Source organism: Scyliorhinus torazame, chromosome 10 (assembly GCF_047496885.1).
Source record: "Scyliorhinus torazame isolate Kashiwa2021f chromosome 10, sScyTor2.1, whole genome shotgun sequence".
NCBI classification, from domain to species: domain Eukaryota; kingdom Metazoa; phylum Chordata; class Chondrichthyes; order Carcharhiniformes; family Scyliorhinidae; genus Scyliorhinus; species Scyliorhinus torazame.
The window spans coordinates 146,094,254-146,115,150 of record NC_092716.1 but is presented as its reverse complement, the minus strand read 5'-3'; the positions used below and the strand labels follow the sequence as shown (position 1 = coordinate 146,115,150).

Here is a 20,897-nt window from a genome sequence, read left to right as displayed (position 1 = left end):
ATTTGTAGGAACGAACAGGGTATACTGTGGCCACTTTTATTTTTAATTTAGAGTGCCCAATTAATTTTTTCCAATTAAGGGACAATTTAGCTTGACCAATCCACCTACCCGGCACATCTTTGGGTTCTGGGGTGAAACTCACGCAAACACGGGGAGTATGTGCAAACTCCACACAGACAGTTACCCAGAGCCGGGATTGAACCTGAGACCTCGGCACCATGAGGCAGCAGTGCTAACCACTGCGCCACCTTGCTGCTCTCTGTGGTCATTTAAAAAAAAAAAATTTAGAGTATACAGTTATTTTTTTTCCAATTAAGGGACAATTTAGGCGGCCAATCCACCTACACTGCACAGCTTTTGGAAGTGGGGGTGAGACCCACACAGACACGGGGAGAACCTGCAAACTCCACATGGACAGCTGGAATTGAACCTGGATCCTCGGTGCTGTGAGGCAGTTGTGCGAACCACTGCGCCACCGTGCTGCCCCACTGCAATTCTCGCCGACATGGTCACATTTCCCGATTATCACGCCATTTGTCAGTGACATCACAAGGTTCATGTCAACAAAGGGCAAGAACCGGATTATAATGTTTTCGAATTAATTTCAATCTAATTAACCACTTCCCCTCCAAATGATATCCCTCACTGAATGTTTAAACTTAACTCACATTATTTTACTGTCCCGTGGCACTGCCTTTTGGCACAGGGCAACACGGTAACACAGTGGTTAGCACTGTGGCGTCACAGCACCAGGGTCCCAGGTTCGATTTCTGGCTGGGTCACTGTCTGTGCGGAGTCTGCACATTCTCTCTGTGTCTGTGTGTGTTTCTTCCGGGCGTTCCGGTTTCCACCCACTAGTCCCGAAAGACGTGCTGTTAGGTAATTTGGATATTCTGAATTTTCCCTCTGTGCACCTGAACAGGTGCCGGAATGTGGTGACTTGGGGCTTTTCACAGTAACTTCATTGCAGTGTTAATGTAAGCCTACTTGTGACAATAAAGATTATTATTATTAGGATGGCACTGCGAGGTTGGCACAGTCCCGTCATGTGTGTTGCTTGGGGGGGAGAGCACCTAAAGGATTGAGGAGGGAACTTTCAGGCATGGAAGGTAATGAGGGGAGAAAGGCCGATGATACTTCCATGGTGGCGGGCAGGGGGGAGGAGATCCCTGATATTTTGGCTGTGGGTGGGGAGAGAGAGCCCCCAATACCTACATAGTGGGAGAGGGAAATTCTACTTCAGCACTGATCGAGGGGTCATTTAACAAGGAGCCCTAATCTTCGTGGAGTCAGCTGGAGAGCTAGACAGCTCAGGAGAAATTTTAGGAAGCACTTCATCACTCAATGGAAGGTAGAGGTTTGAAACGCTCCCACAAACAGCAGTTGAAGCTAGAACAGTTATTAATTTTAAATCTGAGATAGATTTTTGTTAAGCAAAGATATCAAGGGCTGTGGGCCAAAGTCAGGTCCATAATGGTCGAATCCTGTTTCTATGATTTTTTAAAATAAATTTAGAGTTCCCAATTCTTTTTTTTCTAATTAAGGGGCAATTTAGCATGCCAATTCACCTAGCCTGCACATTTTTTTGGTTTGTGGGGTTGAGATCCACGCAGACGCGGGAAGAATGTGCGAACTCCACATGGACAGTGACTCGGGTCCTCGGTGCCGTGAGGCAGCAGTGCTAACCACTGCACCATCGTGATATCCCTCCTGATCCTATGTTCCTTTGAAAGTAACATGCCAGTTTTCAGTTGGAGCCTGACACTGGTAAAATGTGGGAATATTCCTCTCATTATCAGTGGAGGCATTGCCGAGGAGATTTACTAGGATGGATCCTGGATATGGAGGGACTACCATACATGGAAAGGTTAAAGAGGTTGGGCCGGTTCCATGGAGTTCAGAAGAATGAGGGGTGGTACTATTGAAACATATTCTTAGGGGGTTAGACAGGGAAAATGTTGGGGGATATTCCCACCCATGGGAGAGTGTCTGACCAGAGGGCATAGTCGCAGAAAAAGAAAGTGCTCATTTAAGGTGGATTTGAGGAAGAATCTCTTCTCAAAGGGTACTGAATCTTTGAAATTCTTTAACCCAGCAAGCTGTAGAGGTTGAGTCCTTGAACATTTGTTTACCCAGAAGGTGATTTAAGGGTTCCAGAGATAAGGCAGGAAAGTGGAGTTTAGTGAGTGTTAGATCAGCCATAATTTAATTAAATGGCAGAACAGGCTTGAAGAGCTGAATGGTGCATTCTTGTTCCTATTTCTTATGGTCTAAAAACAGGGATGGAGAATGCTTTAATCAATGATTTCTTTCTGATGCAAAATGCATTGCTGGATAGGTCGACCAGCAGATGCAACAGTAAGTTCTAAAATTAATATGGCTGCCTAATTTAAAAAGGACGTTTTAGAATGAAATGGGTCTAATTGGATGGCTGCGCAATCTCACATAAACTGAACAGAACTTATTGGTCATTCTCCACCTCCATATAACATAGTGAAATGCCAAAGAGGGCCCTCAATATAATAGCTAATTTGTCCTGATCTGGCGTATATGTACTTGGAACTCCCAAATCCCTTTGCTTCGCAACAGCTTGCAGTTTCTCAACATTTAGAAACCATCCTGGTTTATGTTTCTTGGCCCCAGAGTTAATGACTTCATATTTTGCACATTGTTGTTTGTTTAGCGTGTCTTCACACCCATACTATTTTTTATCCTTTGGGGAATTGTGGGGAAAGCTGATTATCAGCCCGTTGAGCCATGCTGAAAGCTCCTTTCGTAGCCAACAAGTCCTGGAGTTGGACTCAAACCCGGAATTTCTGGTCCAGAGGTGATCACTGCGCCACAAGCCTCCAACTTTACACATTAAAGTCTGTTTAGCAATTGAAGTTTCAATTATAAACAATGCCATGATAAGTAACTAACTTTATCGTTCTTTATTGCAGAACAGCTTTTTCAAATAACTCAAAGCCTACGATGGCACCAAAACCAGAAAATCACAAGGAACTTGGACAAATCCGAGGGCTTTCCACCAAAGATGTTTTAAAGATCAACACGTTGTATCAGTGCGGTATGTGTAAAATACGTTCTAACTTCAGTTGATTTTCTGTGGTGACTGGTGAACCTTTCCTATAGAGAAACTAGGAGCAGGAGTCGAGCCTGTTTTGTTATGCTCTTGACGTAGCATAAGATGCTTCCTTGATGTGCACTCTGACAAAGGAAGGTTCAGACTTGGAGATAGCTTTAACATGTTTATTAAACTATTAACAATTCTCCTACTTGGATTCGACGTTACTGTTAAACGTGCTGTAGCTACTCAAACTGACTAACCAGTCTGCTACAATCCATGTGGTGGGAGTGATGCTCAATCAACCCTGTGTCTGTATTCACTGAGAGTCTCCACTGGAAAGAGGAGGATCATATGTGCAGTGTCCTTATATCTGGGTTGGTGTAATGCCCCCCTGTGGTAGTGTCACCTCTGTGTGTATCGTGACTGCCCATTGGTCGTGTCCTATCTTATTGACCTATTGGTTGACTGCCTGTGTGTCATGTCTCTGGTGTTCCCTCTAGTGTCTAGCTAAGTGTAGTGTATGTACATTAACCCTTTGTGTACTTACAGTGATGTATATCACCACATCCACCCTTTTTTTGTGTTACATATTTTCTGTACAGTGTTAAAGAAAATTGAACAAACTAGGTAGATGAGTGATACTCTGTACAAGTTATGATAACAGTGATCATTAAGCAACAAGTCCAAATCATATGCATGAGTCCAAAGTTCATTAATTATTATGGTTGAGTGGCTTTCTTGTTTGGTTGGTGAGTTTGTGATGTTGATGGTGGCATTGCATTGTAAGCGCCATCAGTAACCCTGTGCTGAAGGAACCACGAAGTGGTCAAATCACTTCGTTGTTGGATTTGGACTCTTTTTTTTTTTTTCTTTTGATGCTTGTGGTGGTAATTCTTGATGGCATCTGTCCTGAAAGCCAGGTTGCCTGATGGTAGTGCAGCAAACGTGAATTGGTAAGATGCATCGTCCTTCGATGGCTTGTCATTGTACTGAGCTGAGCAGTAACAGTGTCCCTCATTTGCAGAGTTGTACCATGGCGTGCCAGTCGTAGTTCCATTGGTGTTGTTTTTGTCATGCTTGTTGTCGAAGTTGTTGCCTTTGGTACGCTTCTTGCTATTGTCTTTGATGTTGTTGTTATGATGGTTGGTTTTGTTGCCGTGTTTGCTACACTCAAGGACCACACTCTGTGGATAATACGAGTCCTTCACACAGTTACTCGTGTTAGCGTGCTTTGTGGCATCTGCTGTCTCCTTGAGCATGCCGTCACTGAGTTTGCGGCGCTCCCCGTCTGGAGTCATGTCCGGTTTACTTGAATCAGCTTTGGCCTGTCGATGCTACCGTCTGGAGTCTGGGCTGTTTCACCTGAGTCAGTTTTGGCATGTCGATGCTCCCCGTCTGGAGTCTGATCTGTTTCACCTGAGTCAGTTTTGGCTTCTTGATGCTCCCCGTCCGGAATCATTTCAGGTTCACTTGCATCTTCTGAGGTCTCCTGATGCTCCATGTCTGGAGTCATTTTAGGTTCACTTGAATCGTCTGAAGTTTTGTGATGCTCTGTAGAAGCCAGGTATTTCGAATCCAACTAGTATAGGTAAAAGATAGCTGTTTAAGCATAAATGTTGAGCCCCAGTTTTAAATACCCATTTATACAGCATAATTCACTTTTACTGAAGTCCGTTGTTCTGGCAAATGCATATTTTCAAAGACAGTGTGACATTAAAACAGCACAGTTGCAAAACAATTTGACACTGCTTGTGCTGATTGTCAAGGCCAAGGACTGAGTTCCATGGCAACTAGGTGGCAAGAGTCCAATGCAGTTTGTAAGAGCATTGAATTATATATATATTCTCGATATGAAGTCTCAATTGTTACATTAGCCAAGCCAGCTAAAGGATTAGCAAAATATCACATTCCATAACATGTAGACATGAAACAATTAAAAAGCTGATGTTGCACATTGAAGATGGACGGCTTGCCATCAAATCAAATGTGTTTGCGTCTAACCCAAACAAATTCGGATTATATTGGGGTGTAATTAGATGACTTAAGACAGATATGAAAGTGTATAACTGAAAAGTTTCCGCCCGCCATTTTTGGAGATGTCTTTTGGTGTTTTCTGTCCTTAATTTCTGTCTTTGATTCTAGTCTCCATTTTAGAGATGTCTTTTGGGGGTTCTGTCAGTCTACCAGTCTGTGTCAGTGATGTTAGTCCACTTTTGACTTTGAGTTTGAGTTTAGCTGAAGATTAGCTTTCTCTCTCTCTTCATGTTTCATTGCCAGACTTTGACCTTTGAAAAGTTACTTTCGAGCTGTCTGCCTAAGCAAAGAAAGATAATGTCTGTAATTCTCTGAAAGCTTTGAATTGTCTACGAATTGCCTTTTAAATGACTTTCAAATTGTAATCAAACGACTACAAATAAAACAATTCTTTTTGGCACCTGAGAAGTTTATACTGCGAATTTCTGCTGCGTTCCAGTATTCGCAAAGTGCTACTGATAACCGAATAGCAGAGATAATATAAATTCCTTCAACTTTAACAGTCGCATAATACAAGGAATCGAACAACTTGGCATAGTCCAGAAATAGTACAAATCTTACAACTTGTCGTATTGCGCCAGGACTTGATTCATCAACTAAGCTTCCCCCAAACTTGGCATAGTTCGACAGGTTAAGATCCCATAAATTAAAGATTCCTTCACTTTGGCGTAGTTGGCACGATTTGAACGCTCAAGTTTTGATTTTGCAACTCGCAATTCTGTTTTAATTTCATCATAATGCTCAAGTTTGGATTTTGCAACTCGCAATTCTGTTTTAATTTCATCATAATACTCAAGTTTGGATTTTGCATCTTGCAATTCTTCAACAACTGCAATTAGTTGTTTTTTAGTGGACCTATACTGATCATCACTTTGCTCAGTATTGAATTGCAACTGTTGGTATTTTGACTCCACTTTAAAAACTTGATTTTGAAATTTTCCGATTTGAACATATAACTGCTGGAGTTCAGAGGTTTTATTTTGCAAATCTGTTCTAATTTCATCATAATGCTCAAGTTTGGATTTTGCAACTCGCAAATCTTCAAGAACTGCATTTAGTTGGTCTTTAGTGGACTGAAGCTGATGATCTCTTTTATTTTTAACAATGATCTCTTGCTGACTGTGTATCTGTCCCGTAATTACCAGGGACCATTTTATACGTTCTGCACTGTGTAATCGTGTGCATTTTCCCCATGCTCTCTTGATATTATTGAAGGACCACTGTCCTCTGGGGATATCATACTTTGATTCAATTTTTTTTGAGGTTTCACATAGGTTAAAATGTCTACGAGTGAAAGATCTACAATCCCCCAACATATCTTCAACAGAAACATCTGGTATTCCAGTACCCCCCTTGGATGAAGTGGGGAGTAATTTTCTGTCTGCTAAAGGCTCTGAATCTACACTTTGATTTGGATCAGCCATAACTTTTCTTGATCGCTGACTGCCGTTTTATTTTAGTTACTGCAGTGACTAATCTTCCAGTCACGTCTATGATAGTCTGAACGACTGGCACTTGATTTATTTAACACAGTCTATAAAAAATGTTCTTTTCAAGGGTCGAAATACTGATTGATGCGGCTTTAAGACTTTTAATGGGTGAAAAAGATATTTCTTACCCTAGTCTAGCCGTGGGTTCCGGCTGTCTTCTGGGCCTCCTCCGATTATCTCCGAAGCTTCCCGAAGGTTCCGGACCTCCTCCGATTATCTTTGAAGTTTTCCGTCATCACCTGGGCCTCCGAAGGTCGTTCAGTACTCCCCCCCAGCTGCCGACTACGCCAAAATGAAGGAATCTTTAATTTATGGGATCTTAACCTGTCGAACTACGCCAAGTTTGGGGGAAGCTTAGTTGATGAATCAAGTCCTGGCGCCATACGACAAGTTGTAAGATTTGTACTATTTCTGGACTATGCCAAGTTGTTCGATTCCTTGTATTATTCGACTGTTAAAGTTGAAGGAATTTATATCATCTCTGCTATTCGGTTATCAGTAGCACTTTGCGAATACTGGAACTCAGCAGAAATTCGCAGTATAAACTTCTCAGGTGCCAAAAAGAATAGTTTTATTTGTAGTCGCTTGATTACAATTTGAAAGTCATTTAAAAGGCAATTCGTAGTCAATTCAAAGCTTTCAGAGAATTACAGACATTATCTTTCTTTGCTTAGGCAGACAGCTCAAAAGTAACTTTTAAAAGGTCAAAGTCTGGCAATGAAACATGAAGAGAGAGAGAAAGCTAATCTTCAGCTAAACTCAAACTCAAAGTCAAAAGTGGACTAACATCACTGACACAGACTGGTAGACTGACAGAACCCCCAAAAGACAACACAGCACAACACACACTAAAATGGCGGGCGGAAACTTTTCAGTTATACACTTTCATATCTGTCTTAAGTCATCTAATCACACCCCAATATAATCCTAATTGGTTTGGGTTAGACTCAAACACATTTGATTTGATGGCAAGCCGTCCATCTTCAATGTGCAACATTAGCTTTTCTGACCCAGCTGTTATCTGTTCAAATCGGAGAATTTCAAAATCAAGTTTTTAAAGTGGAGTCAAAATACCAACAGTTGCAATTCAATACTGAGCAAAGTGATGATCAGTATAGGTCCACTAAAAAACAACTAATTGCAGTTGTTGAAGAATTGCAAGATGAAAAATCCAAACTTGAGTATTATGATGAAATTAAAACAGAATTGCGAGTTGCAAAATCCAAACTTGAGCATTATGATGAAATTAAAACAGAATTGCGAGTTGCAAAATCCAAACTTGAGCATTATGATGAAATTAAAACAGATTTGCAAAACAAAACCTCTGAACTCCAGCAGTTATCTTTTCAAATAACAGAATTCCAAAATCAAGTCTTTGAAGTGGAGTCAAAACACTGACAATTGCAATTAAAAACTGAGCAAATTGAACTTGAAAATTGCAAGTTAATGAAAGAAAGATGTGTTTTATAAAGAGATATAAACAACATAAGTGAACACTGCAATTCTTTGACAAACAGGCTTTCTGTGGAAAAAATTGAACAAACTCAGAAAGCAGCCCAAGCACCCCACCTAGTGGCACAATCGGCAATTGCACAGCCGAGATCAATTGTTAAAAATAAATCATTTTCTCTGTCGGATGAATCAGACGACGATAGTGTTCCTACAATACAAAATACTAAAGTAATTCGACTAGCCCCTTTAAAATGCAAACGGGTTAGAGTTGGAAGCAAAAAAATAGAAGAAGATGGTGAAACTATCACTAGAAACATATTTGACCACCAATGGGTTCATGAACAAATTGATCCTTCTAAAATTGACGAATGGTCCAAAGGTCTTCCACACCCTAAAAAGGGTGGTATGACAACATGGGATGGAATTCACAGATTACAAGCCATTTACAGTCTCCACCCATTTGATGGAGTACAAATTCTGACTATCATGCTAGGTACTCGTGTAATTTCAACCCTTAGAAATGAAGTAGAAGTTGCTCTTGGAGACGATTTGCAAAATTTAGAAGCTGGTTGGCTAGCAGTCAAGAGTTAGCTATTAAAATTTCGCCCCCCGAGGACCAATTGGTCTAAGATCACATCTTGCTTTCAAAAAAATGATGAAGATATTCAAGATTTTGAGGAAAGATTTTTACGTACTTGGATGGAATATTCAGGGATGACACTCGACCAGGAAAATGACACATGGGATGCAAGCACTTTAAGTCCATTAAAAACAGCTTTTATAGCCGGTGTTAAACCTGGAGTTTCTGCTGCCTTGAATTTGGTTTTACCAGCTTGGGCCACAGCTGGCACATACCGAGACATAGTTGACCGATGCATTCAGATAGATCGTGGTTTGCACAACCAGGTAACTTTTAACACTGCAGCTGCTCAAATGCAGCCTATTGCTCAAATCCAATGCATGTTACCTGCTGCTCCAGCGGCAGCTGTTGCAGCACCTGCAGGAATATCAGCAGTAACTACAATTTCACCACCAGCGCCAGGGCAAACATGTACCCTTGCTCCATTAAAATCACATAAGGAAATACCACAATGTCTTTTCTGTGGTAGAGTAGGACACTGGATGGCAAAATGCTATCAAAAACAACGGATGGATTCGAGAGATGATAATGAAGTAGACAATGTTCACTACAATACGTCTCCACCTCGTGGTCAACCATGTAACACGTACCAACAAGACACACCCAGTTTGGCTTCTGGTCAGCAACACTGGCTAAGCAACTACAACCATGGTTTGCTTTTACAGTTAATCAACAACAGTATCATAATAGCCCAACTGTTTACCACATGGCTTTACAGAATCATCTCAGGCAACTGCCTGTTCGGACTTCCACCATTATCCAATATGAAGATGATGTTCTGATAACCTCCATCAATAAAGATGATCATGACAAAGATTTACGGATGGTCTTGAACCACCTCAGTACTAATAGTCACAAAGCTAGCTTTCACAAAGCACAAATTGCCCAGAAAGATGTTTACTTGGGACAGAAAATTTCCAAACGAAAAAGAGAACTTACTCAGAACAGAACGGCTGCCATCAAAGCAGCTAAAGAAACTTCAATGTATCGCTAAAAAGTTGCCAAGAACTGTCAACTTAAGAAAACTGTCATTATTCTGAATGTTGCTTTATTAATTTAAAGAAATTAACATATCTTGTTAGCTGTGTTTCCTTTAACAGAATCAACAAATTCATCTACAGAAAATCAAGATACAGCACAAGATTGGTTCAGTTATATATTTAATAAGTTATTGTATTTGATATTTTAAAATAAATGTTTAAAATTAGCCTGGAAATTAAAACTTCAAACAATGTGGAAGCTGGTTTTAAAAAAAAACAACAATCTTTGATTAAAAGCCAAAAGAACAGGTCGTTCAAAGAAATTGGATAACGGGAATTTGGCAGTAATCCAACTTTTACTCCCAGTCCATTTGAGTGACAAAAAAAAAAGTTTAAAGATGCAAATGGCATCATTCCAAGCTATACGCCTCTTTTTGTCTCCACAAGAAAATTCACCCTTTCAACAAGCTTTTGTGTATAATCCAGAAGATGTCAAAGACTTGACATCAATTTTGATAATCATTTTACCATTTATTACTAGACCATATTTTCAACTTTTTACTGTATATTCATTTTATTTGTATACATGAAGTTATTATTAATTGTTTATTGCTGAATTATGTAATCATGATATCAATTTTCAATCAGTATATCAATGTTAAGATCTGTAAAATGTTAACGTAGTATTACAAAATCGAATGACACTTGACTATGTGCCAGCTGAAAAAGCTGGCACCTGCGCCCTGATTGGTGCAGAGTGTTGCACTTTCATTCCCGATAACTCTAAAGAAGTTAAAGATTTGTCATTACATATCCAAAACAAAATCAAAAAACTTGATCCACCCCAATTTATCTCTCTTTGGGATAAAATTTGTGGGTGGTTTGGACACACTGGAATGTCCACAATAAGAATAATCCTATTCTCCTGTGTAGCTGTATTCATCATTTACATAACATACCAATGTGATCAAACTTGATTAATTTATTAATTATAATAATTATTTTGAAATACCTGCAATGATTCTTTGCGCTTTTACCTATCCTATCGCATTAATGATGTATTTTAATCTTTTCTGATATATCTCACTTAATTTTTCGATTTATCAAAGGGCCGACTGTAGAAGCCAGGTATTTCAAATACAACTAGTATAGGTAAAAGATAGCTGTTTAAGCATAAATGTTGAGCCCCAGTTTTAAATACCCATTTATACAGCATAATTCACTTTTACTGAGGTCCGTTGTTCTGGCAAATGCATATTTTCAGAGTCAGTGTGACATTAAAACAGCACAGTTGCAAGATAATTTGACACTGCTTGTGCTAATTGTCAAGGACAGGGACTGAATACACAGCAACATGAAGGCACCATTGTTCACAATGCAGATAACAGCTGGGTCAGAAAAGCTAATGTTGCACATTGAAGATGGACGGCTTGCCATCAAATCAAATGTGTTTGAGTCTAACCCAAACCAATTAGGATTATATTGGGGTGTGATTAGATGACTTAAGACAGATATGAAAGTGTATAACTGAAAAGTTTCCTCCCGCCATTTTAGTGTGTGTTGTGCTGTGTTGTCTTTTGGGGGTTCTGTCAGTCTACCAGTCTGTGTCAGTGATGTTAGTCCACTTTTGACTTTGAGTTTGAGTTTAGCTGAAGATTAGCTTTCTCTCTCTCTTCATGTTTCATTGCCAGACTTTGACCTTTTAAAAGTTACTTTTGAGCTGTCTGCCTAAGCAAAGAAAGATAATGTCTGTAATTCTCTGAAAGCTTTGAATTGTCTACGAATTGCCTTTTAAATGACTTTCAAATTGTAATCAAGCGACTACAAATAAAACTATTCTTTTTGGCACCTGAGAAGTTTATACTGCGAATTTCTGCTGAGTTCCAGTATTCGCAAAGTGCTACTGATAACCGAATAGCAGAGATGATATAAATTCCTTCAACATTAACAGTTGCATAATACAAGGAATCGAACAACTTGGCATAGTCCAGAAATAGTACAAATCTTACAACTTGTCGTATTGCGCCAGGACTTGATTCATCAACTAAGCTTCCCCCAAACTTGGCGTAGTTCGACAGGTTGAGATCCAATAAATTAAAGATTCCTTCATGCTCCCTGTCCGGAGTCAAAACATTCAGGAATGCATTTGCTTGTGGAGAGGCTTGAGCGAATGAGGTTTGAAGTAACGTGGTGTCATCAGAGTCACCAGTAGTCTCACTGTGATTGTCAAGTGCCTCTGTACATTCTAGCTGAGGTCTGTTGCACATCTTGTATGGGAAGTGGGATGTCGTTGTCACTTGCCTCACATACAGTGGGTAGACCTCAGTGTCTTCTTGTCGCTCACTTGAGCTGGGTAGACCATCAGAGTCTTCTTCGGGTGGCTCAAATAATCTGGGTGCTCTGTCATAGTCTGCTTGCTGTACACTTGAGCGTGGTAGACTGTCAGAGTCTTCTTCTTGTTCACTGGAGCGTGGTAGACTGTCATAGTCTGCTTGCTGTACACTTGAGCGTGACAGAGTGTCATAGTCTTTCTGTTGTTCACTTGAGTGTGGCAGACTTGCATTGGCTGCTGCTGGTTGCTCAGAGGAGGTTGCTAGATCCTCATGGTCTTGTTCATGCAAGGACTGCGCTTTGGAGTCTTGCATTGCTTCTATCGTGGAGGCTGTCCACAAGCTCGCTGTGGAGGCTTGTGTCACTCCCTCTGTGGAATCTTGCAGCGTTCCTTGTGTGGAATCATGCATTGGTCTCTCTGTGGAAACTGTCATCACTTCTTATTCATGCAAGGACTGCGCTCTGGAGTCTTGCGTTGCTTCTATCGTGGAGTCTGTCCACGAGCTCTCTATGGAGGCTTGTTTCACTGGAGTCACTTCTTGTGTGGAGACATGCAGTTGTCTCGCTGTGGAGTCTTTCATCGCTTTCTGTGTGGAGTCGGGGACCCTTCGCGGTGCGTGGACCACTCTCTGTGTGGCAGGAGGCCGCTCTCTGTGGGCTTGTACCGCTCTCTGTCTCTTGGTGTCAGGCCGCAGCATAACCCTGCACTCACGTGTCGGGATGTCATATCTGCTGGGCTGAAGATCCTCAAATCCGAAGAACTCGTCGTCGGGGTCGTCAATGTGCAACACGTCTAGTTGCGGTTCGGATTTGGTACTGGGGTAGCCTCCCAAGGTGAAAGCTTCGTCTGAGTTGTTGTCTTCCAAGACCATATCATCACGTTTTGTGTCGGAGCTGACATTGGGCTCACGATATCCAAAGAAGAATTCAAGGTCTGAGTCATAGTCTTCAAGGACTGCATCATCTCTTTGGGCAGTGCTAACTGCTTGTTGCAGGGTTCTGCGGAGGTTACTTTCAGCTACTGGTCGAATTTCCGGCATTGTGCTGTCGTTCCAGGTGAAAAAATCGGATTTTACGACTTTAAAGTTTTTTTCCCTGTTTTGGGACATTTCCCCTTTAAGTGGGCGTGGTCCGGGGCCTCTGATGTCACGACGCATGTGACGTGTGCGTAGGAAGCGATTGCGCATGTGCAGATCGCTGTTCCTTTACTTGGGGCCTTTTTCACAATTGCGCATGTGCGGCTTCTCGCGCATGCGCAAATGGACCTTCCCGTTCTGTGCCCTCTTCGCGCAACTGCGCATGTGCAGCACCTTTTCCAAGATGGCTGCAATTCAAAACTGCCGTTCGTTGCTGCAAGCCTACCTCACGGTGAGTTTTGGCGCCTCTTTTACCTTTTCTTCTCGTATGTTCCTCGCAGAATTCTTGGAATTTGTCCAGGACTGCCTGGAATCGCTCTTGTTTTGCCCCTTTGAGCATTTGAAGGTCTGGAAGATTTCAGCTGCTTCTGTGTCCGCGATGGTAAGTAGAAGCTTTATTTTCTCTGCAACCGCCATGCCATCTAGGTCGGACGCTACCAGGTAGATCTGGAATCTCTACCGTGAACCAACACCAGTTTTCACTGAGATTGCCGTGGTACCTGAGCTGCTGCGGAACCGGAATCCCGAACATCATCTTGCCTGGCTGTTGTTGCTGGTTGTCACTGTTCGCTGAGTTGAAACTATATGGATTTAACAGTCCACTCCCGGAACAATGTTTTGTTATGTTCTTGAAGTAGCATAAGCTGCTTCCTTGATGTGCATTCTGACAAAGGAAGGTTCAGACTTGGAGATAGCTTTAACACGTTTATTAAACTAGTAACAATTCTCCTACTTGGATTCGACGCTACTGTTAATCCTGCTATAGCTACTCAGACTGACGGACCAGTCTGCTACAATCCATGTGGTGGGAGTGATGTTCAATCAACCCTGTGTCTGTACTCACTGAGAGTCTCCACTGGAAAGAGCCTGAGCATGTGTGATGTGTCCTTTTATATGGGTTGGTGTAATGCCCTCCTGTGGTAGTGTCACCTCTGTGTGTATCGTGCCTGCCCATTGGTCGTGTCCTATCCTACTGACCTATTGGTTGACTGTCTGTGTGTCATGTCTCTGGTGTTCCCTCTAGTGTCTAGCTAGGTGTAGTGTATGTACATTAACCCTTTGTGTACTTACAGTGATGTATATCACCACAGAGCCTGCTCCACCATTCAATATGATCATGGCTGATCCTCTATCTAAATGCCATATTCCCACCTTCACCCCTTGATGCCATTAATATCTAATAATGTATTTATCTTTTTCTTGAACACATTCAGTGGCCTGGCCCCTACAGCCTTCCACAGGTTCATTATTCTCTGAGTGAAGAAATCTTTCCTCATCTCAGTCCTAAATGGTTTTTCTGCAACTAGAGTGAGACCGTGCCTGGATTATTGTGTACAGTTTTGGTCTTTTTATCTGAGAAAGGATATACTTGCCAAAGAGGGAGTGCAGTCAAGGTTCACCAGACCAATTCCTGGCATGGCAGGATTATTGTATGAGGTGAGATTGGGTCGATTGAGCCTGGGGTTTAGAAGAATGAGTTGGGACTTAATTGAACTGTATAAAATTCTGACAGACTGGATAGACTAGATGCAGGGATGTTGGGCTGGATTCTCCATTTCTGAGATGAGTGTTGACACCAGAGGAGCATGTGTATAATTTCACAACGGAAAAATCAGCACTACAACTGCACCGATTCCAATACCACAATGGGCTACTACCGGCATCACGTGGAACACAATCAATTCTAATGAAAAATGGTGCCGGATTCGCCAGGTCCATGAATGACACTCAGGAGGCTGACAAGCCGCAGCCACACATAAATGATCCTCCTCCCACACACACCGTCCCAGCCAACAAGATGGCTGTAAGGAGAGCAGCGCCACGGTTCACCAACGCCAAGATGGAGACTCACCTGGACGCAGTGGAGGAGAGACTGATGACCCTATACCCAGCCCGGGAGAAAGGGCGCCAGGCGCCGCCGTCCATCATGTCTGGCCGCAGGTGTCAGAGGCAGTCAGCACCGTGGGCAACGTCGTCCGGACCAGCATCCAATGCAGGAAAGAAACTGCATGGCCTCCTTGAGGCGGCCAGGGTGAGTTCGCAGCACTGTGCCCCTGGCACTGACCCCGCTCCCACGCTCACCCGTAACCCACCTCCTCACCGTGCTGAGTTGTGGTTCCCCATGACACGTGTGTCGAGACAGTTCCCTCACCTCCACACCCCCAACCCTGACACCATCCTCACCCCACACCACTCTCACCCCCATACCACCCTCACCCTACACCACCTTCACTCTACACTGCCCTCGCCGACACCATGCCCACCACACACCACCCCCACCCTAGATCACTCTCACCCCATACCACCCTCACCCTACACCACTCTCACCCTACACCGCCCTCGCCTACACCATGCCCATCACACACCACCCTCACCCTACACCATCCTCACCCTACACCACCCTTATCTTACACCGCCCTCGCCCTACACCATCCTCGTCCTACACCACCGTCAGCCCCGCACCACCCTCACTTTACACCACCCTCATCCTTCCCTGCCCACCCCCACTGACCACCCGCCCACTGTCCAATCATGCATGTCGTCTTGTGTCTTGCAGGACCTGCCGGAGATCCATCCGTCGGACCCGTCCCCAAAGCCAGTGCCCCCTGGAGAGCCGAGCACTGACGGGGAGAGCAGCCCAGACACCAGTCCTCCAACCAAGACTCAGGACACCCCGGAGCTCGGGTTGAAGGTTGACACTGATTTTACATCATAGCTGTCTCCAACACCCTCCACCAACCCTCCCAGAGACACTTACCTTGGTTGGACACTGTAGTGTAGACACACTACCTGGTGCGCACTACACAGCTGATCCAGTACAGCAGGTGGAGATAGGAACACCCAAGGGGCCAGATGGTCAGAGGGCAGGCTGACACCAGGAACAAGCCAACATTTGACGGGTCTCGGGCTTCTGAAACATCCACTCCCAACCACAGTGCAGTCAGAGAGCCAAGGGACTAAATGAGGGGATGTCAGTGAGCATGCAGCAACTGCGGGCGAAGGAAGAGGAGTCCAACCACATGCAGGATCAGGAGGTGGAGCTGACCACGCAAGCCACCCAGGCCAACACTGCATGGAGGAGGCTTTGGAGGCGACGGTTTCAGTTGTGGACCAGCGTGTCCAAGGCCTGAGGCATTCTGTGCAGGTGGTGGCCGAGGCCCAGGACTGGGCTTCCCTCTCACAGCAGTCACATGCCAGAGCCACCTGACTTTGCAGCGGCACGCCTCAGCATGCCCCAGTCACAGAAGGCCATGGCTTGGAACATCGGCGGCATTGCCCAGGCGCTGGCCGGCTTGGCACATACCCAGAGGAAGGTGGCCCAATCCAAATGAGTGGTGGCACAGTCACAGTGTGATGTAGCGCAGTTCCAGATGGAGATGGTCCACTCCCTGTGCTCCACAGCCATGAGCGTGCGAATCCTGGTCAAGACCAGAGCGGGACTCCAGGACTGGCAGTGCCAGGTGGCGGAGGAGCCTCAGGGGATGGCTCCGCTCGCACTCCCATCCTAAAGAGTAGCCCGGGAGCCATCGGGTACCCTGAGGGAGGAGGAGGTAATGGGGCCCTGCCGGTGACTCCTGTAGGGGAGGTGCCAGAACACCGCAGCACCTCGGACTCCCCCCCACTCCTGTCCCTGGCGCATCTGGTGGGCAGCTTGCAGAACAAGGTGGCAGCACAACACCGGGGGCACCCGAGCAGCGGCTGGGCCCATTCAGGCTTGGACAGCCCAGACAACGCGTGAGGAAGGAGACTCTCATCGCAGGCAGGAGTCACAGCAGTCCACCTCCACTCCTGCTGTATTGTTGGGGAACCACCAACGCATAGCGTTAGGGCCCGTAAGGCCAGAAAGTTAGACACCAGTTAAGTTGGTATGGGTGCAGGGCACAGTGTAGTCATAGGGACTAGGGCACAAATCTGTAAATATTTGTTCACAATAAACACCTGTTACCACCGTTACAACCTGCCTCGGTGCTCTGTCTGATGGGTGTGAGTGGTGGGCTGGTCTGGGCTGGCCGGGAGTAGGGGGCAGGGGGTGATGGTGCAGGCCCTGTGGGTGGACCGTGCCCCCCCCCCCCCCCCCCCGCCTAACCCCCCCCCACCCCCAACCGTCCCCACCACTGCCACCCCAGGGATTCGGTGCGAACGTGCAATGGAAAGGGCAGCCTGGACCTCCGGTTGCGGCTATGCGGAGCTAAGTCGCACATTCGGTGGCTCCCGCAAAAACAGACTTTTGGGCTCTTTTCTGGCCCCCAAGGGCACTTTTTCGACGTTTCCCGGTGTAGGAAGGAGTTAATAATAGCTCCCCATCAGTATATGGCTTTAACTAGGAGCGGGGTGACAAAAAAGGTGTTGGTGGACCAGAAGAAGGAAGGGAAGAAGGACAAAATGGCGGCGGGCGGAGACCAGCCAGCGTGGAGGCAGTAGGCGGAGGGGCAACAGGAGGGTATCCAGCGCTGCCTCAGATAGATTAAAACGGACCTGCTAGAGCCGATGAAGGCTTCTATTGATAAGCTGCTGGAGACACAGACGGCCCAGGGGGTGGTGATCCGAGAGGCACAACAAAAGATCTCTGACAATGAGGACGAGATCTTAGTCTTGGTGGTAAAGGTGGAGGCGCACGAGGCGCTCCACAAGAAATGGCAGGAGCAGTTCGAGGAGATGGAGAATCGGTCGAGGCGGAAGAATCTGTGGATTCTGGGCCTCCCGTAGGGGTTGGAGGGGCCGGACGTGGGGGCCTATGTGGTCACCATGTTAAACTCGCTGATGGGAGCGGGGTCCTTCCAGGGGCCCCTGGAGCTGGAATGGGCCCATAGAGTGTTGGCGAGGAGGCCCAAGGCTAACGAGCCTCCGCGGACGGTGCTGGTGCGGTTCCATCGGTTCGTCGATCGGGAGTGTGTGCTCAGGTGGGCCAAGAAGGAGAGGAGCAGCAGGTGGGAGAACGCGGAGGTTCGGATATATCAGGACTGGAGTGCGGAGGTGGCGAAGAGGAGGGCCGGGTACAATCGAGCGAAGGCGGTGCTGCACAGGAAGGGGGTGAAGTTTGGCATGTTGCAGCCGGCGCGACTGTGGGTTACCTACAAGGACCGGCACCATTATTTTGAGTCTCCGGAGGAGGCGTGGGCCTTTGTTCAGGCCGAGAAGCTGGACACAGACTGAGGGTCGGGATGGGCGATTGGGGACTGTGGTGGATATGTTATGCCTATTTTTGGTTCGGGGGGGTGGGGGGGGGGGCCTCTGTATTGTCTTGGGTTTCTTTTTCTCTGTTTTTCTCTTTCGGGTTGGGGAGGGTGGATGGGGCGGGTTGGGCACTGTTTTGGTTGGTGGCGGGGCCTGGTAGGTGGAGAGCGCGGGATTTTCTTCCCGCACCGAAGACTCGGGGGGGTGGGACCGGGGCGGGGAAGCGAGGATTGTTTCCCGCGTTTAGAACGGAGGGGGAGAGCCTGTGAATGGGGAGCGGGAGAGGAGGGTGTGTCACACAATGGGAGGAGTCGAAGGGGAGGCGGGAGTGGCCGGGGTCAGCAGGAGTCAGCTGACTTGCGGAAGTGCAATGGGGGGAGTAAACCAGCTAGGATGGGTCCTAGCCAGAGGCGGGGGGATCGAGTTGCTGCTGCTAAGATCAAGGAGGAGCTGGAGCGAGTGGGGTGGGTCGAGACGGGGGTATGCCGCTGTGGGGAACGGGCCGGGTGTGGGGTGCGGGCGCGTGGCTGGCCGAGGAGGTGTCATGGCTAGTCGGCGGGGGAGGGGGGCGGGTAGCCCCCTGATCCGGCTGATAACCTGGAATGTAAGGGGACTGAATGGGCCGGTTAAGCGGGCCCGCGTGTTCGCGCACCTGAAGGGGCTCAAGGTGGATGTGCTCCAAACTGGGACGATGCGGGTTTTATGTGGCGTATGTTGGGTCGGATCCCAGACTTGGAAGTGGGGGGCCTGATAATGGGGGGAGACTTTAACACGGTGTTGGATTCTGCACTGGATCGCTCCAGGTCTAGGACGGGTCGGAAGCCGGCGGCGGCTAGAGTGTTGAGGGGATTTATGGACCAAATGGGAGGGGTGGACCATTATCATAGAATTTACAGGCAGAAGGAGGCCATTCAGCCCATCGAGTCTGCACCGGCTCTTGGAAAGAGCACCCTACCCAAGGTCAACACCTCCACCCTATCCCCATAACCCAGTAACCCCACCCAACACTAAGGGCAATATTGGACACTAAGGGCAATTTATCACGGCCAATCCACCTAACCTGCACATCTTTGGACTGTGGGAGGAAACCGGAGCACCCGGAGGAAACCCACTCACACACGGGGAGGATGTGCAGACTCTGCACAGACAGTGACCCAAGCCGGAATCGAACCTGGGACCCTGGAGCTGTGAAGCAATTGTGCTATCCACAATGCTACCGTGCTGCCCAAAGATTTGCCCTTGGAGATTTGCAAGGCCGGGGCTAGGGAATTTTCATTCTTCTCACATGTCCATAAGGCTTATTCTCGAATCAACTTTTTCATTTTGAGTAGGGCGCTGATAGCAAGAGTAGAGGATACCGAGTATTCGGCAATAGCCATTTCGGACCACTCCCCGCATTGGGTGGACTTGGAGATGGGGGAGGAGAGGGACCAGCGCCCGCTGTGGCGCTTGGAGGTGGGGCTGTTGGCGGACGAGGAGGTGAGCGAGCGGGTCCGAGGAAGTATAGAGAGGTACTTGGAGACCAACGACAACGGGGAGGTCCGAGTGGGGATGGTATGGGAGGCACTGAAGGCGGTGGTGAGGGGTGAGCTGATCTCCATCAGGGCCCACAAGGAGCGGAGGGAGCGGGGGAAGAGGGAGAGGCTGGTGGGGGAGATGGTGAGGGTAGACAGGAGGTATGCGGAAGAACCTGAGGAAGGATTGTTGAGGAAGAGGCGCAGCCTCCAGGCCGAATTCGACCTGGTGACCACCAGGAAGGCGGAGGTGCAGTGGAGGAAGGCCCAGGGGGCGGTCTACGAGTATGGGGAAAAGGCAAGCCGGATGCTGGCGCATCAGCTTCGGAAGCGGGACGCAGCTAGGGAGATCGGGGGAGTTAAGGACAGGGGAGGGAGCGTGGTGCGGAGTGGGGTTGGCATCAATGGGGTCATCAGGGACTTCTACGAGGAATTGAACCGATCCGAGCCCCCACGGGAGGAGGGAGGGATGGGCCGTTTCCTGGACCAATTGAGGTTTCCAAAGGTGGAAGAGGGACTGGTGGCGGGACTGCGGGCCCCGATTGGGCTGGAGGAGCTGATCAAAGGGATAGGAAGCATGCAGGCGGGGAAGGCACCGGGCCCAGACGGTTTCCCGGTCGAGTTCTATAAAAAATATATGGACCTGTTGGGCCCGCTGTTAGTTAGGACCTTCAATGAGGCAAGGGAGGGGGGGGGCTTTACCCCCGATGATGTCCCGGGCACTGATCTCCTTGATCCTGAAGCGGGACAAGGATACCCTGCAATGTGGGTCTTACAGACCGATTTCCTTGCTAAATGTAGATGCCAAGGTGCTGGCGAAGGTCTTAGCCACGAGGATTGAGGATTGTGTGCCGCAGATCATCCATGAAGACCAGACGGGGTTTGTGAAGGGGAGACAGTTGAACGCTAATGTGCGGAGGCTTTTGAACATTATCATGATGCCGGCGAGGGAGGGGGAGGCGGAGATAGTGCTGGCGATGGACGCTGAGAAAGCCTTCGATAGGGTAGAGTGGGGGTACCTGTGGGAGGTGCTGAAGAGGTTCAGGTTTGGGGAGGGGTTTATCAGGTGGGTTAGGCT

The 20,897-nt window shown here is 46.7% G+C and overlaps 1 protein-coding gene across 1 annotated transcript in view; it reads left to right on the top strand.

Annotated features, from left to right (window-relative positions):
- LOC140430960 (astacin-like metalloendopeptidase) overlaps positions 1-20,897 on the top strand; it is a 665,106-nt gene that overhangs the window by 352,038 nt on the left and 292,171 nt on the right. Inside the window, exon 9 of the mRNA XM_072518803.1 lies at positions 2,943-3,067. Coding sequence (XP_072374904.1) covers positions 2,943-3,067 — 125 coding nt within the window. The remainder of the gene's footprint in view (positions 1-2,942; positions 3,068-20,897) is intronic.